The 27,441-nt window shown below is 49.7% G+C and overlaps 1 protein-coding gene across 2 annotated transcripts in view; it reads right to left on the reverse strand.

Annotated features, from left to right (window-relative positions):
- The window catches only part of ASAP2 (ArfGAP with SH3 domain, ankyrin repeat and PH domain 2), a 154,792-nt gene that overhangs the window by 66,571 nt on the left and 60,780 nt on the right, over window positions 1-27,441 (reverse strand). For both annotated transcript variants that reach the window (XM_065890711.1, XM_065890710.1), the window contains exons 3-4: window positions 15,395-15,540; window positions 202-276 (exon numbers count right to left, since the gene is read on the reverse strand). In XM_065890711.1, the coding sequence (XP_065746783.1) occupies window positions 202-276; window positions 15,395-15,540 (221 nt within the window). The remainder of the gene's footprint in view (window positions 1-201; window positions 277-15,394; window positions 15,541-27,441) is intronic.

Here is a 27,441-nt window from a genome sequence, read left to right on the forward strand (position 1 = left end):
CAGAAAGGCCACGGGTCACCACTGTTAGGGCCGAAAGGTGGTGATGCCACGATGGGCAGTCAAGGGAGCCCAAGGCAGTATGGCGCCACCCCGCCATCCCAGGAAGAAGGCTCGAGGCCGTGGCTGCCCCGACTGGCCAGCGTGAGGCGATTCCACGTCCTATGAAAGCTGCCCCCCGTGACAGGACTCTTCGTGTCATACCCCTTTCACTCCTTTTAGGTCCCCCTTCAGCAAACTGTCCAGAGGGAAGGAGATTATGTTGTTCATATTCTGAATCTAAAAAACAAAAACAGAAAAAAATATCCTTATTCCATTTCCTTTTTAATCTAAAGTAAGGACAGCAAGGAGGTTAGAGAACACACGGTGATAATTAAACTTCCCTAAAACCTGACCAGCACAAGTATGGCAGCCTTATTCATTCTTACATTCTCTGTAAGTAACGATTTTACCTTACAAATGAATATATAACTAATGAAAAGTCTACATCTGTCTATATTTCACAACAATAATAACCTTCTATTACTGGGCTCTGAAGTCTGTGGAAAGATAATCATTACAACAAAGAAAAAAAAAATCAACGACAGAAGCACTTTAAAGATACAGGAAGAGAAGCCCAAACACCTCCTATTCTCACTCATGGCTCCATCTGATGCCCTGGGGCTGGGCTTTGGTCAGTTCTGGGGGCCCAGAGCCCCCAATCTCCCTAGCACAGCCCCCAACAGGGGAGACTAAAAGGAAAAACAGAACGAAGGGAGCTTCTGTCTCCTGAGAACGTGTATGAGTGGATGTTGAGAGAGAACTAGAAAAGAACCGAGGGAGAGGAAAGCAGATGAGAAAGGGAAAAGGAGGGACAAGTGGTCTTAAGGTCCCCTATTCTCCCTGAAGCAAGAAGGCAAAAGATGGTGGCTTAGCAAGTTGTCACCACAGATTAAATGCAGAGAACCAGACCCTCCTGACACACTTGGGCATGCTCACGCCAAGCAGGCCCGTCCCTGCCGGTCGTTGAGCTTTGAGCCACAACTTAAAGACACAAAGCTTCAGTGAGCAAGAACCTCGACGCACAGACTCCCCAGCTTCTGAACCTGACAGGAGTCCCTCCCCAGTGAGAAAATAAGCTGAGGCTCTACTTTCTCACCTCCCCAGGCTCTCTCTCCCTAAGTCAGCACGAGTGGCACGCAGCCTTCTGGGGCTGTGTGCATGTGTCACTTTGGTGACACGTGCCGAAATTACGGGACCACAAAAGGACAGAGACAGGAGTAAGGACTTTGGAACCTTGTGCATTCCTTCTTACAATCGAGCAAAGGAGAATTTTATTTTTAGTAGAATTACCTTGACTGGGAAGACCCACCACAGGCACAACTTTTGGGGCAATATGGGATCTGATTTCCAGGCACTATTCAGGATATGAAATCTCAAAACGGAGAAAGAAAGTTACTTGAAAAATACTGGTAAGGTGTGTAAGAACGCCTGCACCAACCACCTTTCCTGCCAAATAAATGGTCAGTTAATGACTGTCAGTCATTTCAGAAATGCCTTCTGGGGTAACTTCTGTCTGGCGCTTACACAGCTCAACGTGTGTCATGCACCCGGCAGAGGCACGGTGTCATCAGCTATGACGTGCTAGGATTAGCCTCGAGAGTTAAGCTGTAAATACCGCAAAGCTGAGTTTAAGGCGAGGTCCCGTGGGCGACGGGAAGGGATGGAGACAGGCCGTGCAGGTGAGTCACCCCTGGCGCGAGCACACCTGGGCTTCCGCTGAGCCGTGGGGGACTCCGTCCCCACACGCGCCCCTCGTTCCCACCGCCGCGAGAACGCACCCACCCCCGCCTCGTCGGGCCCCCTGTCCCGCCGCCGCAGCCCCTCACCCCCTGCTAGCGGCGCTCTCCTCCTGGGCTCCAGCCCTCTGACCCGCTGTTCGCCCACGAGCTCCCTCTGGCCTTCTCACCGCCCTGCCCCTCAGTGGCCTCACTGCCCCTTGTCTGGACTGAGGCACCGCTTCCCCTGCTCCTGGCCGCCACCACCACCCAGTCTCTGCCCGTCCCAACCCCTCCTACGCAGTTGTTCGATTTCTCTGGCGTTGTGTCCCTGATAAACACCAAACCTACTCCCGCATCTGGACCCTCACAGTCCAACCTCATCTGCCACGTTTCATCTCAGTATCCGCTGTTCAAAGCCTTCCCATCCACCAGGAATTTCTCAGATGCTACCTTTTCCGACAACATCCCAACCTCTCGGCAGGAAGTGACCCCTCCCTCTCCAAATCCTCCGATATTTTCTTTTTTAAAAAATTTCTTGAAGGACTTGACAGGTTCTACCCTACATTTGTCTTATCAAGCTCACGCCACGAATCCCAAGGGGCGGCTTCAAGTTTTTCTATTCTCTACGGCACCCAGCACAGAGCGTGGCAATGGCTGAGTGAATCAAGTTACCTAAGTATGTTTCTGAGCATCTCATACATGAGAGACAGAATCTAGAGATACATTAATAGCTTTAAACATCATATAACTCATGTGTGAATGCATGCATTCATCGTGTATTTACTGAGTGCCTATTTTATAGACAGCAGTGAGCTGGCTACAAATGCAAACAAAACGTGATGCTTATCGCCTCAGAGGAAGAATAAATATACACACAAGAATGAAACAGAAAGTCTACGACACACCACAGGCAGCATGTTTCACCCTGTACAGATACCAGCGGCTCCTGGGGGAAAGAAACGACGACTACGGCTTGAAGCAGTCAGGCGGGCTGACCTGGGCTTGGGAAGGTGGTGACTTGGTCAGTTCCTGAGCCGCGAGACTCTGCCCTTTCATCCACTTGATCGCAGAGCCATGGCTGCAGTCCGGTCAGTCCTCAACGCTGCCCAGAGGGAAGCCAAGGCAGCGCCACCCTGGACAAGTCACGTGCAAGACAGCAGGAGCCGCCCAAGGGGGGGAGGGGCAGTGGTCAGAGCTGCTCAGGGTGGGAGGCTGAGCCAATGGCACCAGAGCGACCCAGATATATGGGAGGTTGGAGGAAAAAAGAATAAGGTGCTTGCAGATTAAAAACTGTATTCCTAGGAAGAACTCTAGTATGTTTTTATGAGAGGTGTATTACGTGTGAGTGTATGCACGAATGAGCGAGAAAAACAAAATCTTCTGTAGCAGGGGAGAAGCACATCACCCAGAACTTGGTTTACACATCTATTTTAAGACTACTTGTTATCGGGACTTCCCTAGTAGGTCAGTGGTTAAGACTGCACTCTCACTGCCGAGGGGCTGGGTTCAATCCCTGGTCGGAGAGCTAAAATCTCACAAGCCGTGTGGCAAGGCACACCATTTAATAAGGCAGATAAAGCACGGTTTTTTTGTTTTGTTTTGTTTTGTTTTTTGCGGTACGCGGGCCTCTCACTGTTGTGGCCTCTCCCGTTGAGGAGCACAGGCTCTGGACGCGCAGGCTCAGCGGCCATGGCTCACGGGCCCAGCCGCTCCGCGGCATGTGGGATCTTCCCGGACCGGGGCACGAACCCGTGTCCCCTGCATCGGCAGGCGGACTCTCAACCACTGCGCCACTGGGGAAGCCCCAAAGCACATATTTAAGTAAGTAAAGTGCCATGTGGAAACTCTACGAGCCAGAAATAAAACACCACTGAGTTTCTGAGAAGAGAAAATTATTTCCAGTCTGGACACCAGGGAAATGTTTGCTGATTGGGGTTATGTGAGATAGACCTTCAACGACAGGGAGAATTACGTCTTGCAAGATGGGGTGGAGGGTGTCCAGGCACAGACAGGAACAGTGGAGAAGTGGGAGCACATCAGCCAGGGGAGTGGCGGGGGCGGCAGAAGATAAGAGCTAAAAAGAGCAGCTGGAAGAGAATCCCACCAAGGGGATTCTGGCCTCCATTCCATCCATTTCTCTTTCCGGGGGGTTACTCAAGTGATCCAAAATAAGAAACTACTACTCCTCTAATCAGAAACTAATTAGCTAAATGATTGCAAAAGAGACAGAAAGTAGATCGGCGGTTGCCTGGGGCTGGGGGTGGGAATGGGGATTAACTGTGAGGGGACAGGAGGGACCTTACCGGGGGGTAGAAGATGTCCCCAAACTGGTTTAAGGTGATGGTTGCATCACTTGGTAAAGCTACTAGAAATCAATGGCTTGTAGAATTGAAATGGGTGAGTTTTATGATATATAAAATATACCTTATACGGCTTTCTTTTTTTTTTTTTTTTAAAGAAATTATTACAAACATGCACAGAGTTCCCGTCAGTGGGCTTCCTAACAAAGCTCCTCCACTCCTGGCACCAGCCTCCGCCCGCCCTCTGCCTTTTCCTGCCCTTGTACGGAACCCGCGCAGCACACAAGCGTTCTGACTCAGGGTGAGCGTCCAGGAAATGACTGGCCCTCGTCTCTGCCTGGGCCCTGAACCATGGGCTGGTGCTCAGATGTCCTGTCTCAGCAAGAGCGCCCTGCAGCAGGAAGGATGGGCTCGCTCTGGGTCTCCCTCTGGGTCTCCCTCTGCCTGCCTGTACTGGGGCCGCCCAGCAGCCTCAGGCCCACAGCTGAACGAACCATCTCCATTCTGGCCGTGAGAGATGAAAACCACAGCCAGGAGATCACCGCACACACGTTGTGCTCAGCAGCTCCAGCCTCGATTTACGAGCAATAAAACTGTTATGATCGCTGGGAAGAATTAAATTACCCCTGGGTCACCCAACTAGAATATTTCCCTTAGCACCAAGCAAGCGCCGGGCTTTCTCTTATCCTCTGACTTGCTTTTAACAAGTATATGAAGTAAAATGGCTTTTCGAAACCCCAAGCATGATCTGAATACAAATTATTACTCTTAATTGCTGCTAGTAAGTATGGATCTAATACCAATGGCACACAGACAGTCTGCAGTCACAGCCCTCCCTGCTCTGTCTTCCCTTTTCCTGGGTTCACCTGGATATGTCTGACAAGATGAGCTGACAAGTAGTCCAATGTGTGTAATCTCAGATGGAGAATGATTCAGTCGTGGGGAGACAGGCAGACAGGGCTATCAGAGATCGCGAGCAGCCCGCGTAATGTCACAGATGATTAGCAAACAAAGACAGCCCAGGAGATGGGGCGGGGGTGGGGGAATACAGCCAGGCAATAGCCATCTTTCCACATGGGTCTTCCTAATTATTATTATATTTTTTGTGGGGGAGAGGGGTTCTTAAAACTCCTTGACCCGCGAGCTTTGCCACTGCCATACACTCTAAAAATCTTTCCCCCCTTCCCCGTGACGCTCTCCCTGCCCACAGGGTCAGTGTCTCGGCGGCTCCTTCGGCTCTGTCACCGGTTACCAGCAGCTGCCGATCCAGCCAAAGCTTCACCCCTGGCTCCAGCCTGACCCCTGGGAACCCCAGCGCTGCCTTCTCCTTGGCTGGGGATCTGTCGAGAAGCCTGAACCTAGATAGGATTTTTGTATCATAGCGCTCTATTTTTAAGGAGCAGCAAAGAGAAGACAGACTCGAAACAGGAAAGTTGCTGGGCAGAATCTTCCCAGCTCCAGGCTCATGAGTCTAGAAAAGACCAGGTCTTCCCAGGGCTCTCCTCAAAAACCCTTAATAGTGTCCAACCCTCTTTGGGGATAGTCAGCTTTTCCTAAAAGACCATATATAAAACATGGCCAAAGAGCCTTACCTGAAAATGTACCTGTGTCATTAAGTTTATTTTAATATGCCTAATTTATGAGAAACCAGAGACAACGCTGGGATCTGCAGGGTTTTTTCTTTTTTAACTTGGGCAAATGCTGCTCAATCACAGAGTCAGAGGTAAAATCAAGACCTCAAAGAAGGGCAAACACCTGTTCATGTGGGCATAGGCACTGGCAGCACCTCCGTGCCGGGGGCAGAGAGTTGCAAAAAGACCTCAGACCTCATTGCTTCAATTAAGGGCACTCTTAGCGGAGGCTTCAGCATTAGGCAAGGATATGTACCTGGGAAACAGCCAGCACCTGCGGAAGCTTCAAGTCTTCTCCAGGAGCTGGAGCCTGAGACCCAGGATTGTGCGTGCGGGTGGCACTGCCGGGGGTGTTATAGTAGCAGGTAAGGCTTTACGCCTGTGCAGTCCAGTATGACAGACCCTAGATACGTGTGTCCATTCAGATGTAAATGGATTACAATGAAACCAAGTTGGAAACTGAATTCCTCAGTTGCGCTAGCGTATTTCAGGTGCTCGAGAGCCACGTGTGCTGAGCGGCTTCACATACTGGATACAGCAGATGCAGACCATTTCCATCAAAGCAAAAAGTTCTGGTGGGGCTTCCCTGGTGGCGCGGTGGTTGAGAGTCTGCCTGCCGATGCAGGGGACACGGGTTCGTGCCCCGGTCCGGGAGGATCCCACATGCCGCGGAGCGGCTGGGCCCGTGAGCCATGGCCGCTGAGCCTGCGCGTCCGGAGCCTGTGCTCCGGAACGGGAGAGGCCACAACAGTGAGAGGCCCGCGTACCGCAAAAAAAAAAAAAAAAAAAAAAGTTCTGGTGGACAGCAATGCTTCAGACGAGTAGCCTAAAAAAATTTTTAAGCACCTCTGAAGGTGTAACTGATGTACAATAACCTGCCCATATTCAAAGTGCACAATTTGATAAGTCATAGCACATACATACACCCACAAAACCATCGCCCAAATCCAGACAGTGAACGTACCCATCACCCCCAGAAGCTTCTTTGCACCCTTTTGCAATTCCCACCTCCCAGCTGCTCACTCCCCAATCTCCGGTCCCCAGGCAACCGCTGATCTGCGTCTGTCACCACAGAATAATCTACATTTTCTAGGACTTTCTGTACATGGAATCCTACAGCACGCACTGCTCTTTATCGGCTTCTTTCACACTCGCTTTGAGATCCATCCGTGCTGTTGCATCAACGGCTCATTCCTGTTTCTTGCTGAACAGTTGTCCATCACCTGGCTTATCCAGACAACTGCTGACAGGTTTTTGAGTTCTTTCCAGTTTTGGGGGCTACTACAAATCTTACATATAAGGCTGCTCTGATTACTCGTGGGATGGGACTCTCCAACGATGACCAGGAAGGCCTCTTCAGAAGGTGACGTGGAGCAGAGTATGAAGAGTAAAATGGCAGAGTAAAATCTTTTGGAGAAGCAGAAGGTCCTAGGTGAAGTGGCCTGAATAAATCACTAAATGGCACAGGGCCACTTAATCGCATGTAAGGCTCACAAGTGCTTTGAGAAGTCGGTGTTACCCCCATTTTACAGAAATGGAAACAGAGGGAGAGTTAAACTACCCACTTTGCCCCCAGATCCCACAACTAAGCAGCAGCTGAGCTGAGAATGAGGCCAGAGCCCTTCCCATCATTTCACTGCCATAGGCAACCGGCCTCCAGAGCGGTCAGTGCTACTCACACCTGACCCACGGCCGGAGCGGGGCAGGCTGTGAGACCGGAGGTGCCATCTACATCAGGACGTACAGGGAAACACTTTACAAAGGAAAACCATCTAGGTCACTTTCATTTTTAGTGAATTCTCCCCGGGGGCCGGCGACAACACCGCCCAAGACCTACGGCGTGCGCGCACACACACACGGTCTTGCTCTCACACGGGGCCCTCGTGAACATGTGCTCCCAGGCCTGGTTCTTTGGCACCAGGGCCACTCTGATGGTTTGTTTAATCAAAGGAGACGGGGGAGCCCACGCAGATCTTGAGTGTTTAACACAAACTGAAAGATCAAAACTGGGCAGCTGCCAAAAACACTGGCAACTTTCACACCCCAAGAAAGGGGAAACAGCTGACCTGGTTTCTGCCTTCAACGCTGCGTCTCTGGCAGTCACACAGCTTTGATCTTTCAGGTTCTAAGTGGAGAGAAAATAGTGACCCTCTTCCACTGGAGAACGGATGATGAAACCACACACTGCAGCCTACTTGCAATGGTCTGGAAAACCCGCGTTTTCTGGGGGCCAGCACAGAAGGGCCCAGGATTCATCAATCCACAGCTTCTTCTAAAACCCACATGATGTTAAAATGCTTAGTTAAGCCACCCACCGAAAACGAAAGCAGCTTTTCGAATCTACTGCCTCCGAGAATTCGAGGTTGGATACTTGCGTCCTCAGCTAGGCCCTGGAGCCCTGGCCTCAGGCTCCCCAGGGGGGGAGTGAGAAGCGGTTGCTGGCTCCAGACCAATGAGGTCAGTGTCACCAGGGAACTGATTAGAAATGCGAATGGATCAGGAACTCTGGGAAACGGCTCCCAACAGGGAGGGTTCTAGCAACCCTCCCGACAGGCAGGCGAAGCTGGGAATCGCCTTTAAGTAGGTGTGGGTGTGGCCTTTTAACAAGGTCCAGGTCCTGCTGGGGCTCCCGGTCCACAGAGGGCACCGTGAGGACCTCTGCTCTAGGGCAACGCTTCTCAGACTTTAATGGGCTGACTCGTGCCCTGGGGAAATGGAGATTCTGCTTCAGCAGGCCTAGGGGACAAGGGCCCGGGAGCCTGCATTTCTACGAGGCCCCAGATGACTCCACCTGAGGGCAAGGCAAGACTAGGACGCTAGGGAGGCAAATGAAACAAACTACGTCCAAGTGCTCTGTAAACCAGACTCGGGACTATACAGGTATTGATGTCGTTTGTCAAGTTTTAGATTTTAAGGAATGACTAACAAACAGTGGAAATTCCCAAAGGGAAATGCACCCAGAGAGGCTGGACCTGGAATTTATCTCCAGGTCCCAGGGAGGCAGGGGCCTGAGTCCTGGCTGAGCCAGTGACCAATGACCAACAGGAGGAGACCCAGGACGCACAGCCCCCCAGCTCCCAGCCCCCTCTCTTCGGGGCCATCAACTCCTCCAGCCCCCAGTCCCTTCCCCTGGGGCCTAGAAGTAGGCGCCAGTGTCTCCCATCACAGAAACCTTCCCTTGCGACTTCCATCAGCAGCCTGCCCCTGGAGCAGCGAACTCCCACCGCGCGTCTCTCCTTCTGCTACTGTACTGTCCCCTGCCTGCACGGCAGAGTCACTGTGGCGTCCCCGGCACCGAGGCCAACGGCACTCATCAGCCGCCCCCCCACCCTGCTCCTCTGCCTTCCGGGTGCGGCGGACCCTCCACCTTCACTCACACCCCCTACTCCAGCCTGTCCACACAGCATCCCTTGGGTTTGGCAAAAGATTTTAAAGTTTGAGGTGCCCTACATCATGGCAGTTGTTCTTTTAAGAGCCAGCAAGTGAGAGAATACACGGTGACAGAAGAAAACAAACACAAACCCTGGTTTGAATTTGCTAATGCTTTCAAATGATTATCCTATAACAGCACGTCCTCCACGCACTTGACAAGCTGTTAAAGGCAAGTGCGAGGAATGTGCTCGCAACCTTTGCCAGGGGCTTAGATGCAGACGGACCCTGTGGTGGCCCACAGGCCCCCAACCCACCCCCACCCAGGACCCAAGCACCCAAGGCCGCGGGAGAGTCACCGCCCCACCTTCCGGGGCCGCGCCCTCGGGGCTCCTTGGCGTTTGTCCTGGGGCCTTCCCAGCACACACAGCATCCTAATAAAAGTGGCCCAGACTGGAGCGACGAGCGCTTACTGCCCTGCTGCCCAGAGAGCCGGGCCACCCGCAGCGGGCGATCAGTCACTCTTCTCAGCTGAGCTCTCCTCCTGGGCCCAAGGCCTTGTTCCCACCCTGTCCTCTCCCCCATGGCTTTTCCCACTTTCTCTGACCTCAGGGAGCCAGCGTACCACAGCGGTTACAATGAGGTGGCACTGCCTTTCCAAAAAAAAATAGTATCAAAGTACAATTCACACACAGTCGTGGCTGCGCTACAACCAAACACAGGGCTCTGACAGTAGCCTTACTGCTTTTGTCATTTTGGTCAAACTAAGGACATGCTTTCATTTTGGTCGAGGATCTCTGAGTGTAGGAAGCAGCTTGCAGTGTTGAAGCCTTGTGAGCCTCAGAGCATTTCCAGCCATGCATTAGGCCAGATTAAAAACTGGTGGCAGAGATTTCTAGGTGTCCAAAGTAATTGTCAGTAGGTCCATCCAGGAACTCTGTTCCCCTAGAGAAGGCCCAGCCCTCAAGCGCTCCTCACTCAAAGCTTACAGACTCCTGCTCTGCGTACAAGCCTAACAAGCTGGTCATCGCGTCCTCCAGCTCACAGCGCTGTGGAACGAGGCACCACGAGCGGCAGAAGCCAGCAATTAGCAGGGAGAAGGGTGTCAAAATATTAAAAAGTAAATGTTGAAAATGGGAAAGCTGACGGTCTGGCACCAACCTAGGGGCAGGTACTCCCACACCGCAGGTACCAGGCACCAAGAGTTTCTCTAGATTTCAGCGCTGCCCCTTAATTTATGCCCCAAACAACGGTAAGCCTTCCTCCCCAGAAGATAAAATATGACCAGTGCCCATGTTGAATAAGAAAGAATGTAAGACATTTTTAAACAGAAACAGACTCACAGACATAGAAAGCAAACTTACAGAGGGGAGAGTGACAGGGGGTAGGGGTCGGGGAACAGATTAGGAGTTGGGGGTTAACAGATACACAATGCTATACATAAGATAAACAAGGACCTACTGTACAGCACAGGGAACTCTACGGAAAAGAATCTGAAAAAGAATAGATATATGTATAACCGAATCACTTTGCTATAACTGAAGCTAACACAGCATTGTAAGTTAACTCTACTTCAATTAAAAAATGCTTTAAAAGAAAGAATGTAATACGTTTATAAAATATAGGACATTTTCAATAGAAGAAGCGGAAAGAGAAGAAAGTTTACGGGAGCACTGAGGGTGAGGACCTCTGCTACAGAGAGCTCTACGCTAAGCGACGCGATGAGCTTTATTAACGTGGGGAATCAGCTCCTGTCCACCCACCCGACGGTGCTGGGAAGAGAGCGCCACCATATTACCAACCAGCAGGTGGGCAGGCCTCCCCGCCAGGCCCTGCGCACATCATAGGGACAAAGCCACACTCTCCTCAACAACCTGACTAGCTCTTCACTCTTTGGCTATAATGTCTTCTAACTCCAATCACTTGTGTAAAGGAAAAACAAACAAACGAAAAAAAACATGACTTCTGTGCACGCTGGTCAGTGGGACTTTCAGGGTCTTCTTTCCAGGTGAGTGAAGTGAAATTCCTCAACCCCAGGGCCACTCTCGGCTCTCGCCCCGGAACTCCGTCCTGGGCTGAGCCTCCGCCGGCCCCTGCCCTCACCTGGAGCAGGTTCTATGGACCAAGAGTACATATCTCACGAGCGATTCTCTGAAACCAGAGACGGAGATGAGACGGAGATGACATACCTGTAAATGACCTTTCAGGAATGTGCTTTCATGGCGACCGTTCATTCAAAGGCCACTTCTTAACACAGAAGTGGCCCTGGAAAATCTTTCCAGGATTCTCACAACCATCTGGTAAGAGGAAAAGAACCGAGGAGACTGGCCTGACTTTATAACCAGCCTAATTTCACACATGTTACATTTCTGGAGCTGCCTTGTTTTTCCCTTTATCCTGCATTACTGCAGAGGAATTCACAGACTCTCTGAAGGTGAGAATCTCACCCTTTAGTAACAAAATCTCACTTTATATTAAGCTGGCCTTTCTTTGCAGACGGTCCAACTGCTTTATAAACATTCTTTCATGCTGAAGAGCAGGTAGGTGGTAATTATTATTCTTTCTAGGCAAGAGGTAGGATTGAGAGTCTTGGCCATGCAGAACTGAAATGTTTTTTGAACGCCTGAGGAAAAGCAAAAGCAAGGCTTTAAAAATAAGAGATAGGACAGATGTGACCAAAAATAGGAGTAAGAATGGTATACAAAATACCAAAAAAGGAGAATTCTCCTATAATCAACTCACTCTCGGCGACAGCTTCTTAGAAGCAGCCACTTGGCGTCCTTACAGCTGCAGACCTTCAACACCAGCCCTGGCCTGGAAAGCCCGGCCTGGTGAACGTGAATTTGGGCACAGATAAGGTATTTGCTGGGAAACAGGATCAAAAACCCTAACTCCATAAAGTACAAGCGGAAACTACAGTCATGCACGTGGACTCAGAGCTACTGTCTTCCGGGCTTTAGTAAGCTACCCGACCATAACGACACTGCAATGTCACGTGTGGGGTGGTTTCTAATTCCCGCTTATCCCTGTCACCCTGATGCTGGCCGGTGAGGCGGGAATGGTTTTCTCACACTGTTTTAAGGTGAGGAAACTGAGGTGTCTGGCTGCTCGTGGCTGCAGCAGTTCGGCCCGCTGGGCATCTCTCTTTATGCTACACTTTACCCGGCATTGCCTTCCCTTCCGTTCTGCCCCCTTTTTCCCCCAAGGAGTTGACAAGGGGCTTAAATCCTTTAAATGCCACAGTGGAACGAGCACGGGATTGGAGTTTTAAGACCCAGCTGTGACCCCTGACCTGTCCCTTGCCGGCCACGGGCCCCATCTGAGACGGAGGTAACGTGAGGGATCTCGTGCAGCTGACAGGAGGACTCAGTGAACGAGGAAGAACCAGTGCTCAGTGCTGACAGCGCCGCGCGTGCTCAGGAAGTGACGGCCGTGGGGAAGTCACTCCCTGTAGGAAGGGGGAGGACAGCGAGGCCTGGAGGGGATTTCTGATGTGCCCAAAGTGGCAGAGCCATGGGGCAGCGGCCAATGTGACAATGTGCCCATCACAATGTCCAGGCCCTGCTCTGCTTTCAGTTTTGCGGAAAATCAAGAAATGAAGGGGCTGCTTTTGTCTAACTGTGCTGCTGCTCGTGTTAAAACTGAGGACAAGCTACTTCGAGTAGGATTCCACCACGTGGAGCGACAGGCGGGGCCCTTCCACACCTGGCAAGGACTCAGACCTGTCCCGAGAGAGATTAGCCCTTTAAACCACCGGGGCCTCAGTTACCTAATCTACAAAGTGGGGACAACGCTGATTCACCTCATGGGATCGTTACAAGGGTTAAATAAGCTAAGGTGTGTAAAAGCAACTGGCTGTACTTCTTCCAAAACCAGGCGTGGCATTATCATCTCCATCTTACAGCTGAGAAAACCTGAGAGGAGATCAGCTGAATGAAGATACAAGAGCTGGCTGGGGAGGGGTGACCCTGGCCTCCCGTGCCTCTGTCTCCAGGCTGCCTGCTCAGTCGCCGTGCTAGGGCTTCCCTCTGCCATCCCGCTGGGACCCCTTTCACTGCTTTCTTTCTGGCTGGATCCTGTTCCCCGACTCACACGTCTTCTTCTTTCTTGGCTTCCCTCTTCATGCCGCTCAGGCACAATCTTTAGGAGTTTCACAGGAATGATGCTTGGGAGCAAACCGTCTCGAGCTTTGGGCGTCTGAAACATCTCTAATTCGAATTTCACGCTCAGGTGGTGGGTCTCATTCCAGGTTAGAATTATGTTCCTCGGGATTTTAGTGGCAATGCTCCGGGCCTTCGAGTTTCCAGGGTCACTGCTGAGACACCGATGGCACCGTGATGCTTAATCCTCCGTGTGCTTTCTGAAAGCGGTTAAGATCCTTTGCAATTTCACAGGGGGGTGCCTTGGGGCAGGTCCTTTTCCCTTACTGTCCTGGGCCCTCCCATCTGGAGATGAAAATCCTTCAGTCTCAGGAACCATCTTTTGTTCTGCTGCATTCACGGCATCCTCCTCTGTTTCCTATTCTCTTTCTGAAAACGCCTGTCAGTTGGATACTGGACCTTGAGAATTAATCCCTGACTCGTCTTTCATCTATTTCCCACTCTTTTGTCTTTTTTGGTCCTTTTGATCTATTTTCTGAGAGATTTCTTTTACTCTAACCCTTCTCATTGGATTTCCAATTTTATATTTTCTTATATCGATTGTCTCTCCCCTTTTTTAACGACAAGCTTCATCCCATTCTCTCTTCTGATTTCTCTGAGGAATTAAGTATAATTTCTTTAAAGTTTTCTTCTGCTCTCTGCATTATCTCTGTTTTCCCCAAGTTCTTTCTTCTGTTTATTTTGGTCTCTTTCTTTCTGGAGGCCATTCATTCATATTTAAGAGAGAGGCACAAAGCAGCTGGCTGGCAGCTCAGGGGGCGAGGAAGGGGCTTACCCGCCGCCCCCCCCCCCCCCCCCCCCCGCCCAGGGTCTGGGAGATGAGGCGGCAGGCTGATCTTACACTAGACGACCCCTGACACGTCAGCATCTATAGATCTTCCCCAGGACCATGCAGCTTCCCCAGTTTAAAAAAAAAAAAAAAAAAAAAAAGCTCCACTGTGACTCAGTGGTGAGGCCCTAACAAGCCATGTGCCAGTGTCCGGGCAGTGGGGCTGGAAAGGGGCTGGGCTCCACTGTGTGCTCTGCATGCTGTCAGCCTGTTTGGGGCAGTGATAAATGGGTGACAAACCCGACAAAGGCCCCAAGAGATTCCAAATTAACCCAAGTAAAAAACTTAAGCACAGCACCGGCTTTTTATATTTACCACTTCCAAATGAAACACTTTACAAGTGAAGACAGGGAGGGAGACCGAAAGCCTTCATGATCCGGTTCTTTCCCTTCCTCCTTATTAACTCATACATGTGTCCCTTGCTCCTGCCCTTCTACGAGCAGACTGACAGACCCGCCATCATCACCGCTTCAAGAATGATGAGCTATTTTTTCACTTGTTATAAGCTTGCTGACAGGAGAAATGAAAAAGACACTGTTGTTTGCGACCTACACAGAAAGCATTATTGAGTTCTTGACCTGGTCTGCTTGTCCACGACCTTTGGGAGAAGCTGGGGGAGAAAAACAGGAAAGACATGCCGCGACCATCCCGACGTACATTCCCCTTGTGGAAGAAACCGCTCAGCAGGGTCCCAAACCCCCTCTCTGCTCAATTCTTCAGAATTCTGCTCCCGCAGTGAGGACGGCACAGCGCTGCCAAGTGCAAGGAAGAGTCCATTCACCCACGTTACCAAGCACCTACCACAGGCAAGAAGTACTCAGTCCGTATCTCCACTCACTTAAAAAGTGAGACTTTTCTTAGGCTCTGCATGTGAGGGCATAAAAGGCCTTTAAATATTCACGGTAATTTCTGTGCTCTGATTATAGGTTACCTTGCTGTGTAAGACGGGTCTGAAACATATTTATGAAATACTGTTAAGTTTAAATACCTACTGTAATTACCAGAAACAGACTATTCTACACAGTTCAGGAAGTATCGAAAATTGAAGTCAGAGGCCCTTAAGAAGACGAACGCATTTATCCATTCTGCGCCTCAGCTGCATAGCTTTAAAATGCCGAGTTAAATGTGAAAGTCTTGTGAGAGTAAAAATCACAATTCTAAAATTTATCCCAAGGTGACCTCACGTGTACAGGAAATACAATTCTCTTCGGTACCACAGGAGCTATGAAACGTATTCCTCATGTACCAAACAAACCTTAATTACTGTCTAGGGAGCTACCTTCCCAACTAGAGCAACTTCGGGCCCCTCCCATGCTGCCCGTTCACTGCACACGATCATGACACTTACCAGGTTTTTGAAAAGCGCCGTCAACTCCTTTGTAAACACTGAGAACTTCAGGAACGCGCTTCCCAAGTCCGGGTCATCTCTGCACACGCAGTTGCCCCCGAACTTCTCCAGAGCCTGGGTGTACTGCTCTTCGTTTTCCACGTGCGCTGCAACAGCAACGGGAGAGGTGCTGTTAAGGCCTCAACTGCTCTAGCCCTGCCCCCCACCAGTTTCTTACTTGTGGATAAAATCGAACACATTTACAGCCTGAAAATCTGAGAAAAGCCAAGTCACACCGCGAACAGAAATAACTCTGCTGTCCTGACAACCACCCGTGGTGCCAGCGACAGATCCCAAAGAACAAGCGCAAGGACCAGGAGGGAGAGAGCCTCGCACGAGTGCCACAGCCTCCAGCTCATGGGGTGAGACCCCCGGGGACGCCCATGCTTCCCCATCTCCTAGGACCCCTCCATAGCCCACACGCTGGTGGGAGACACAGAACAGACCCAGTCCTCTGCTGGAACCCAGCGGCTGGCATGACGCTCACCCAGCCGCATGCCCTAGCTTCTCCTTTCAACACCGGAAAAGCCACGGTCCTCGGAGCACAGGCCACAGGCTAGGGCGCCTCTGCCCGTGACACGTCCTCTGCCTGGGGGCCTTTCCGTGCCTCTGCCCCACGTCCCTGGCACCTTCCTGGACTTGCGCTCAGTGTTACATTCCAAATGTCCAACTGGTAAGCGTGGTCCCCAGCACACTGGAAGTGCTTCCAGGGTAGGGACTAAGTTTTATTCATCTTTTTGCTTGGAATATAAGTAAGACAAGACGCATGTCGTTTGATCAGAAAAACCAAAAGCTGGTCATCCATCTGAAGGTATATTACCACCATTAGGCTTCAAAACAGCACCTTAAAGAGTGAAAAACCCGGATTCTGGGTCTCCAGCTCTGTGGTTCCCAGGCCCTGTTGGACGTCGAAATCATACACGGATCTCTGTCAAACTGTAGAAGCTGGAGTCCCGTCTCTGAGTCAGAAGCCGGGGTGGGAAGGGGACACAGGTAATTCTGGTGAGCCAATGTGGCTGGACGTGATTCCCTCACTTCTGGGTCAAGCATGTTTAAATGAATCCAGCCAGTCTGTGATAAAACAACTTCCTGGCATGGACATTTGATTTCTGCTCCCTCATCACTCCAATCAGAAATGTAACACAACGACTGTACAGGCACATCAGTGCGGGTGGGCGGGTGGGCGTGTCACCTTGCATGGGGACTCCACTGGGCAGGGTCACACACCCACCTCAGGCTGCCCACGTCTTCAGAATTCTGCTCCCACAAGGAGGACGGCACAGATCTGCCAGGAGGCCACAGAAAGCCTTAGTGCTGCAGCTTCTTTGCCAAAGAACAGATCCTGAAAAGCCCCTGGCAGTGCCCCAAACAACTCCTCAGGGCAACAAAACCACCGTCGGCAGTGCCGGTGCCTGGGCCTGACAACCGGAGCACACAGGGGACATGTGCTTGCGGATGGCGGCCCTGGGGCTGAGCCGGATCCCAGGATCCATGGACCGTGTGTCCACCGACCCTACCAGGCAAGTGCTTTGCCCTCGACTTCTGGGGGCATTTGCGTGCCTTAGGGGATGCCCGTGTGGATCTAACAAACACAAGAGAACGTTAATTTCACTGTTTAGGCCCTTTTCCTTTTCCTTCTTTCTATTATTATTATCATCTTTTACATCCCAGAAAAGAGCCTGAGAGTTCTGGATACATTAAATGTATTTCTGAAACTATACTCAGCAAACGACTTGAGGCAGAAACACACACACACACACACACACACACACACACACACACACACACACAGAGCGTGACGAAGGGGCGGCAGAGCAGGAAGAGCCCTCAGAAGGTCTGGGCTTCAAGCCTATGCCTCCCAGTAAACGTGGACGACCTGGTAACATACACATTTACTCTCTCTGGCGCTGTCTCAGCCACGTGAAGGACAAAGACCCCGCTGGGAGATACTCACAGGGTTAAGGTAAGAATCAAAGAACGTGGGTGAGGATAGGCAGTTCAACCACACCCAACACATACACGCCCACCAGAACTGACAATAGTTAACAGCAGCACAGATGTCATCTATACTGAGCACAAATGGTTTCCATATGTTTTTTTCTAGACTTCACAACAACTTATATATGACATGCATTATTTCTCACAATGCTGAAAGGAAACTGGGACTCAAGGAGATCAAATAAGCTGTCCTAGAAAACAGGGCCAGAAAGTGGCAGAGCTGTGGTACAAACCCAAGTCTGTCTGATCCCGAAGCCCATTTGTCCCCCACTCTACTACACTGATGTGTGTTTCCTTCTAAAAATAGCTTACCTTGCCAAAACCAAAAGTACCCAAGTTTTAGATTTTTAAAATTCCATTTCAGAGGCGGATCAGTTACACCTATTTTGCTCGACTTATAATTCTAGAACATGTGGTCAACAGTGAAGGGCAGTTCCTTTCAAACCACACGCTATTTTATAACTATTTCAAAATTGGTCGTCAAGATGTGGGCAATTCCAGTGTGGTTTTGGAAGGGCGTGGCAGCCACAAGCAGACATCTGGTGCTGATGTCACTCCCCTGGAAGAGAGAAACAGGAATGCGGAGGCTGAAGTCACCTCGGCAGCCAAGTACTGCCTTCAAAATGATCCTGGACCCTCACAGCTGCTCTAGGTGAGCACCCAGAGGGAGGAGGGAGAGAATCAGCTTCAGTAAAGGCCGTGAGGTGGCCTACAAGCCTTTCGTTCAATGAAACTTAATAAGACTATAAGGTGTCAAAGCATCATCCTTACTACCTGTTGAGTAAAGTGGGGTTCAGAGGGGTTTAATGATTTGCCCAGGATCAGCTGGAAGAAGGTGGGGAAGGGTCAGATCCATCCATCCTGTGTTCACGCAGGCTGCCCCCAGCCTGTGACATCCTCGGAGAGAGGAACCTGCCTTCTCTCCACGGGCAGTCCAGCAAACCAGCACAGAGGAGAAACAGCCAGCGAGGCTTCCGGTTCTGGCACCAGGAAGGACAGATGCACTTCCTTTCGTCCCTTCTTCTGGGCCTTTCAACTGACCACCTGGTATCGGTCACGTTTTTTTATAAAAATTCTTTCCCTTTTTTTTTTTGCGGTACGCGGGCCTCTCACCGCCGTGGCCTCTCCCGTCGCGGAGCACAGTCTCCGGACGCACAGGCCCAGCGGCCATGGCTCACGGGCCCAGCCGCTCCGCGGCATGTGGGATCTTCCCGGACCAGGACACGAACCCATGTCCCCTGCATCGGTAGGCGGACTCTCAACCACTGCGCCACCAGGGAAGCCCCTCTTTCCCTTTTAAATCTGCAAAATAATGTGTTGATCCCAGCAACCCCAGTGGTGATCAATGAGTGTTCTGGATCATCGTCACCATCATTTCATGTATTTATATTTAAATGATTTTGATCCACTGTGATCACTGTTTTCTGATGCTCAAACTGTCCCAGCTTAGGTCAGTGGGAATCTCTTTACACTGATCTAGTTGGAGTTTCTAAGACAAATTTCTCTTCTTGCAAACAACTTTGAAGCTTCTTGATAATGACCACAGCCCCGTGTCTCTCCGTGTCTCCCTGTAACAGCTTGCCTGGTGCCCACTGTCAGGACAGTAAACGCCCCGTAACTACATAGTATCCGACTGGCCTACTGCTCCATGTCACCCAAAGTCTGAGATGTCCCTACTAGAAAGTCCTTGAGTGTCTTTATTTTCCTTTAGCCAAAACTAAATTTAAAATAGGAACCTAAAATAAATGGCTAGGGAATAAACTTTCTGGAAAGAATCCAAACTGGCTATATCATCTCTTATTTACAGAACTGTCAAAACTGTTCTTCTAAAAAGAGCTCCCTCTCCCACCTCCCCCTTATTCAACTGTATCTTTAACTCTGGTTCTTATTAATGAACCAGACCCAAGAATCTTTGATGTGGGAGGGACTTGGGAAAATGAGAACCGGAGTTGCTGAGACCACAGCAGATGAGACCCCATTTCTCCCCAGTTCTAATCCCACAGCCTCCCATTTCCCACACCTCACTACACAAAGGTCAGACCTTCCACCAATCCATGCAAGGGGATGAAATGAAAGACTAACAGAAAAATCTGCTACGGAGCCAGCGAGTATGTGCACTCATTGCATTTAGAGGTGAGGGTTGGGCCTTGTTGTGTGCCTTCTAGTTTACTTGATTATGTCATTTTTAAAAACTGATATGGGCTTCCCTGGTGGCGCAGTGGTTGAGAGTCCGCCTGTCAATGCAGGGGACACAGGTTCGTGCCCCGGTCCGGGAAGATCCCACGTGCCGCGGAGCGGCTGGGCCCGTGAGCCATGGCCGCTGAGCCTGCGCGTCCGGAGCCTGTGCTCCGCAACGGGAGAGGCCACAACAGTGAGAGGCCCATGTACCACAAAAAAAACCACAAAAAACCAGATACCAAGAAGAAGCCCAGTGCATATAGTTCAAGCAAAACTGTTGGACCCAAATGGGGAAAAGGCAGCCTTTTCACTCCTGCTCAATGGGCCACAGCACGGCGGGGGAGCCAGCCACCTGCCCAGTGCTGCCGAAGGACAAGGGTCCCACGGCCAACTCATCTCCGCCAGCTTCAAGTCCAGCTGAATGCCTGCTCCTCGCTGCCAGCCTGCAGCGGGCTGTGTTGGTGTGCTGGGTGCACACGAGACGAGTGCGACCCATGTCTCAGGACAGATGCGCCAACCCGTGCACGATGGCCTGTGACGTGCTGGGGCTGAGGATTCAGAGAGGCCAAGAAGGGGACGTTTGAGCTGGGGCTCCAAGGTCAGCTGGGAATTTCCAGACAGAGACGAGCAGGAACAGGAAGGTATCAACCCCAGGGGAACAGCAAGGAGTCCCGTGTGTTCAGAGGCTGTGAACACTTTCTCAGTCTTCGAGCCTCCGCCTGCACCCAGCTCCCGACGCAAAGCCATCTCAGGGCAGCACCAGTCTCACTGTCCTACCCACCCGGGGCCACTCCTGGGTCTTTACAGTCCGAAGGATCCTGAAAAGAAAGCCGGTCCAGAGACCCCTCTTCACAGACAAGGACGCCAAAGCTCAGAGCGGGCGCCGACTTGCTCAAGTTCACACAGCTAGTTGGCAGCAGTTCGAGAACTAGAACTCAGCTTTCCAGGTTCCCGGTCCGCGCAAGTCCTCCCAACCAGGCGAGGAAGCGTTTCTTCATTTGCTCGCCACATAGTCACTATTCTCGGCTCTAGGCTAACAGAAACGTGCTACAATCCTCCAGCCAAGCACACGCACTGGTAATCCGAAGTCCAAGTGCCCTAACCAGAGACAAACGGGGGTACATGTTGGAGGGGGAGGGGGAGGCAGCCTGACGGTGCTCGCCTTGACCAGGACCCTCCAACCCTCCGCTCCTGGCCACGCAGGGGTCAGGCTGAGGCAAACTCATCCACAGACACTGCACACGCCAACCATCCACACAGACAGCTCTGCCAAGGGCGCAGTAGAGCTTTATAAAGACCCCCCAGATGAGGACTAATATTCAAATGTGAGCCACAATTGTAATGTCAGGATAATCTGCATGACTCAATGTCAAGGAGGCCAGGCCACCTCCCCTCAAGCTGTCAGCCCCGCACATCACCTGATCTAACTCTCGGCAAACAGCTCCTGGGAAAGCAATTTCCTGGAGTCAAAGATAATCCCCACTTCTTAACAGGATCTCTACCCTGTGAACACCTCATGGGAGAAAACCATTTTTAGCACTTTATTTCTAGACTCATCCCAGATAAAAATCTTTCCATTCACAATTTGGGAATCTGCATTAAAAGTTTTAAAAACATTTTTTGCCATCCCCTCCCACTTCTAGAAATCTATCCTTAAGAAATAATCAAGTGATCAGAGATGTATGTACAGAACAACTGATAAACTGAAAATGTATTAAGCTCCAACAAAATGGAAATGGTTAAAGAACAGTGTCTCTACAAAATGGAATATGATGTAAGCTTTTTTAAAATCATGATGTAGGAATATGGTCAGGATAGAATGCCAAGTAAAAAAAAGGCAGGACACAGAACTATATATTTCATCTCAATTTTGTAATAAAAGGTAAAATGTAGAGAAAGGCCGAAAGGAAAGGACATCAAAATGCTAAGGTGGTGATAAGAGAGCAGGCGCTTGGCACCCGGAGGCTGGTGCAGGCCAGGTGCTTTCCATGCATCGTTGTACCCTCCTTGAGGGGCATTTTGCAGAGGAGGGGACAGACTGTGGTGGCGGAGATACCTAGGCCAGGCGGAAGCTCCGAATGGCCAGGGTCACAGCCCGGGGGACCTCAGACCAAGAATGCAGCTCGACCCCTCCCATCTTACAGAGGGTAGCATCTGGCTGGGCTGTGACTTCATTCTAATGCTTTTCTGAATTTTTTAAATGTTCTAAACTAAGCTCATATTATCTTTATAATCAGAAAACAACAACACAAGGAATAAACAAAATAGAGAAACCTGAAATGTCAGCCCCGACGGCTCAGTTACCTTGGTTCTCCATGCCTACTGAGGGTATCAGAATCTGTCTTTCTCCACCAGTTTCTCCTGCACAAGTTGACATGATAGAGACAGCCTTTGCGACCAAACCTGAGCACCTGCATCGTCTCTGGTAAGACACGAGCACCCACCACCAAGGGTCTGATGCCCGATTTCACAAGCCCTCAGGGCCCCGCTCAAACCGGGCACATGGAAAGATGGCCTTGCCCCTGGGGCTTCACCGTCGCCATTCCACCACTCTCTCCAACACTCTGTGCTCCCCCTACTTTCTTTCTTCCTTTTTTTTTTTTTTTTTTTTTAAATAAATTATTTATTTTTGGCTGCGCTGGGTCTTCGTTGCTGTGCGCGAGGGCTTTCTCTAGTTGCGGCGAGTGGGGGCTACTTTTCGTCGCGGTGCGCAGACTTCTCATTGCGGTGGCTTCTCTTGTTGCAGAGCACGGGCTCTAGGCATGCGGGCTTCAGCAGTTGTAGCTCGCGGGCTCAGTAGCTGTGGCTCGCGGGCTCTAGAGCTCAGGCTTAGTAGTTGCGGCACACGGGCTTAGTTGCTCCACGGCCTGTGGGATCTTCCCAGACCAGGGCTCGAACCCGTGTCCCCTGTGTTGGCAGGCGGATTTTAACCGCTGCGCCACCAGGGAAGTCCCCCTGCGACTTTCAAAACTTCATGCAAAACTCATATCCATCAAGACTTTCCTGGGGCGTCCCCTCCGACCTTATGGAGACCTCATGATTGTTAACACAGGATGTACCTGGACTGGTGCTGTCTGGCACAGGCAGCCAGCAATGGAGTTAAGAAGGTCAAGGTGTGGGCTGACTATTAAAATGTGTAAACTGTTGTCTGTGATCACCTGATGTCCTTTGATCCTGCCCTATATGAAGGACAACAAAATGGCACTTGGAGTCTGTGTGGATAACTGAACACAACCCCAGTTACTTCTCGATGAAACTCCTACAGCAGCACACCTCGGGGGACGGGGAGCAGTAAGGAATCAAGACTGACCTACTGGATGATGTACCGTTTACGCTGGTTCTTTCTGTCCCTCTTTAGCTATGTTGTAGGCTCAGATGACAGAAACCTATCAACATTCAACGTTATTGATCCATCCTGTATTTCATGAATACCCCATCAGTCAAGAACTTCCCTGGATGCCAGCATAGAATCCAACCGTGGTGAAAGCCTACTGCGCCGCAAGCACTAACGAATGCAAAGATTCAGGACGTGGAGCCCCTGCATCCAAGGAACAGCTTCCAATGAGAGACACGCACACACCAATCAATTTGGCGCAAAGACAGGTTGTAACGAGGATGATCCTGGAGGAATTCGGGGTACCTGGTACGGCCAGAGCACGGGGAGAGTCCACAGATGACGTGGCTGGAGAGGCAGGAGGGGGCCAGGGGAAGGACTTCATCCCAGGCACCCCCAAAAGGTTGCAAACTGACAGGATAAGACTTGCATTTAAGAAAAGTGAAATTGGAGGGGACAAAGATGAACCAGGCTTGGTACCAGCCAACACACAATTTAGCAAGACAAAGATAAACATGCAATAACAATCCACGTGGTATATATTACAGGAGGGGGAAAAGAGGACATTTTCTGGGGCCTGCTGACAGGAAAGGCTTCTCAGAGGAGAAGCTTACAGGAATTTTCCTTCAGAATCCAACAGAGGATGAGATTAAAACTGGGCTGCCAGCTGCTTGCCTCACCCAACTCGCTTTATCCTAGGAGCTCCTTCAAGTCAGAGGAGACAGGGGCTCCTGCTAATGAACTGGCAGGGCCTCCCGTGAGCCGGGAGCCCCCAGAGGCTGGGCAGGCACAACAGGGAGGTGAGTCAACATCTGCTGGATGTGGACCACCAGCGATTAGAAACTTTACATCGATCACACTGACGCCCTTTGCTGGCAAAGCCATCTGATGAGCTACGTTATAGGACGTGCGTGTGGCCACTGCATGGTGTGCTCAGCCTTTTCCCCTCTGTTTTTACCTCACTGTACCTGAGAGATACAATTCCCATCACTTACAGCAGACGGCCCCAGCCCACCTCCACGGAGAGCACAACAGACCAGGAGAGAAGTGGCTCCTGTGGCCTCAGGGACAAGTAGCCCCCTGAAAATCAGTGGTCTCAAAGCCCATGTAACAACGGCCATTCACGGAGGGGAGACTTCACCCACTTACAGAGTCTCCTTCATCGTCACCACAACTCCACAGGATTTTACAGATGAGGAAACACATTCAAACATATTTGCTAAATAACGTAGTGAGTGTTTTACGGTAAGTAAGGCAAATAGCCAACTCTGTGATGGTATCCCCATCCACAAACCATGGGGGTTTGGCTACATGAGTGGTTCTTTAATCTTCTCATTATCACAGACAACAATAAAAATGAGAAGAACACTGTGGATTATCTTTTTAGGAAAAGGTATCCTTGCATAATTTTTTGTACAATTTTTGGGATACAAGGACCCTTTAGGCCTGTCCATAGACCCAACACACGAGGTAAAAAGCCCTAGCCTACATGAGCATAAATCCCCTACCAAAAAATATGATGACCATGTTAATCAAATTTAATTAAGTATGATCATATTTGATTATGTACGAACCACATATAATTCAAGTTAATACTTGGGACATTAAGTCACAGATCTCAGCATTCCTTCGGATGAGCTATCCTTCCATGATTAATATGTTGATCACAGCTGCCGGGATTCCACAAATTAGCCTTCTAAGTTCCAATCATTATCCTTAGCCATCAGAGAAGAGACAACGAGAATCTCAGAGCCTCATCACAAGAAGACATCTCAAGGTCTCCGAGTGCACGTCCCCACCTCCCCCTGCAACTTCCCTAGAGACAGAGGGCCACCAACCAGCCCTCTGCCGGGACCCTTCCCACACCCAGCTCACCGCTGGGGCTGCTCCCCCAGCTAACTTCCCCCTCAGATATGAGTCAAAACCTACTCTCATGAAACTACCCAGGAGAGAGGAACAGATAACATGTCTCACTTCCTCATGCCAGAGGAAAGCCTTCAGATGTGCCTTTTCCCACTCTCCCCAGGCAAAGACATGCTAGGTCCTTCCAACACCCCTCCTACCACAAGGTTTCCAGCTCTAACATGAGCTTCCTCCTAAAATGTTGCTCTTACAACACAATAGTGGGACAACTAACTACCTTTTTTAGCAGCACTACATACTTCCTAAGGTCACCTGTGCTCACCTTTGGCACACCTGTCACGTACTGGCTCCCACTGAACTTGTGACCAAGCAACACCACCTGGAGGTTCTTCATCAGCCATATGACACCTAAGACGCTCCTATGGCGTCACTGCTCGGTGTTTCTCCCCGTGCACCCTCGCTCACATCCAGGCAGTGTGGTGCCGTGGTCACAGTAGAGACTGGGAAGCACATCTGGTTTGGAATCTCAGCTCCTCTAACTGCCAGCTAGACAGCCCTGGGTCAGTCCCTCCTCTGTGCCTCACTGACCTCACCTGTAAATGGAGTTACTGACGGTACCTAACTCACAGAGCTGGCGTGAGGATCAAACTTATGTATTTATTTATTAGCACAGTGCTTGGCCTACAATCAATACTTTATATGAGTGTCAGATTTTTATTATTGCTATGTTTCCACTCAAATTTATGAAAGTACATCAATACAGATGTACTTTCTTTGCTTTATCATCATTTGTTACAATCTATTCTCTTTTTAAATCACAGATACGGTATCTGTGTATACACATCCTTTGTATCCTCAGTTTTACTGTCTGAAGACTTCATCATAAGAATTTTTCTTCATGTTGCTACATAACCGTAATTCTATCAAGTAGCTATATTCTAATTTAGTTCCAGGAGGCTTTCAGTTTTTCACTTTGATAAGCAGTGCAACAACGCAATGAGCATCCCCAATAAAGATTTTATTTTTCTTGAGGTGCACGGCCAAACTGCTTTCTAAAAACTCCATGCACCAGCTTTCAAGGCCACAACAAAGTAGCAGAATACCAGTTTCACTTTATTCTTGACAAACACTGAGGATTATAATTTAGTTATTCTCTTACGTAACAGGTGGGAAGTCATGCCAGATATAGTACCTTCTTAACGCACAATGAAATTTCACTTCCTAAACAATTACATGTATTTCTTCTGAACTGCTCTATCCTAATTATGATATGGTAATAGAAACAATTCTGTGTTAATAGCCACATTCTAATTAGCATTGCAAACAACAGGGAGAAACACACACAAAAATTCTCATTTTCTTTTGTAGGCAGAAGATGGTACGGGTTTGACGGAAAATTAGCATTTCTTTCTTTGCATTTTTCATTTCCAAGATGTGCCAATTTCTCTAAAAAAGGGTAAAGAAGGGATATCCCACTCTCGGTAAGAATAGCTCCACCAAGTCTTTAAGATACAGTAATTCTAGAGGAGTGAAAATCAAAGTCTTTTGTTGCTTCCTTCTTGATAAAGATGAATTTTTCCACCCACTGATATGTCAAATAGCTGAAAAATGTTAGCATCAACTTCTTGGGGGGAAAAAAAACCACCTATGAGCTGAGACAGAGATTGGGAAAGTTTAGACTAAGAACAGTATTAGAATAAATATGAACTGGGTTGGTTTTTTTCTTTAAAGAGGTCAGATAGTCTATTGTATGTGGGAAAAATTACTGTAGAAACAGTTTCTCAACAAATCATCATCATAACTGCTTTTGCAAACCTGTACACAAGACATTCTAGAAAATACATCCAGCTGTGTTGTTATCCTTTTGAAAACTGGGAGCAAACATAGTGTACTTGCTATTGTGTAAGAAAAGTATTGTTTTGCATATATTGGGAACATACTGATAACCTTTGGGCTCAGTCCAATGTTTAAAGTCGGGGGGAGGGGGCAGGGGTGTCTAAGGTGGTATTTTCAAGACCAGCAGCTTCACCATCACCTGGGAACTTATTCAACTAGCAAATACTCAGGCTCCATCCCGGACCTACTGAGCCGGAAACTCTGAGGGTAGAGACCAGCAATCTGTGTTTTAACGAGATCTCCAAGGGACTCTGGGGCGCTCCCAAGTTTCAGAACCGCAACTCTAAAACGGGGGTTGGCAAACTTTTCCTAAAAGCAAGAGAGAGATATTAAAGGCTTTTGTAGGCACCAAGAGGCAATACAGAGATTATTGGGTATATATGTGCTAAGATGCTAAAAACCATGCTTAGCTCACAGGCCGTAAATAACACAGCTGGCTGCTCTAAGGCATCTCAACCACTCCCCCGCCCCTTCCACACACATAAATCTGTATAAATCCTGTTTACCCCTAAAATTTTAAGTTGATCTCTCCTACACTAAGAGGACAGTGTAAGAACTTACAGCAGAAACGTAATAACATACAAATGAATATTACTGACACATGCTTTGTGCCTGCCGGCCTCTGTGCTGACCACTGCAGGGACACGCAGGAGGTACATTTGCAGCTGTCAAGCCGTTCATGTGTCCAGAACCACACCTGTCACTTTTTCATGTTACCTCAGTTACTCGTCACTAACAA

Source organism: Phocoena phocoena, chromosome 14, assembly GCF_963924675.1.
Source record: "Phocoena phocoena chromosome 14, mPhoPho1.1, whole genome shotgun sequence".
Taxonomy (NCBI): Eukaryota; Metazoa; Chordata; class Mammalia; order Artiodactyla; family Phocoenidae; genus Phocoena; species Phocoena phocoena.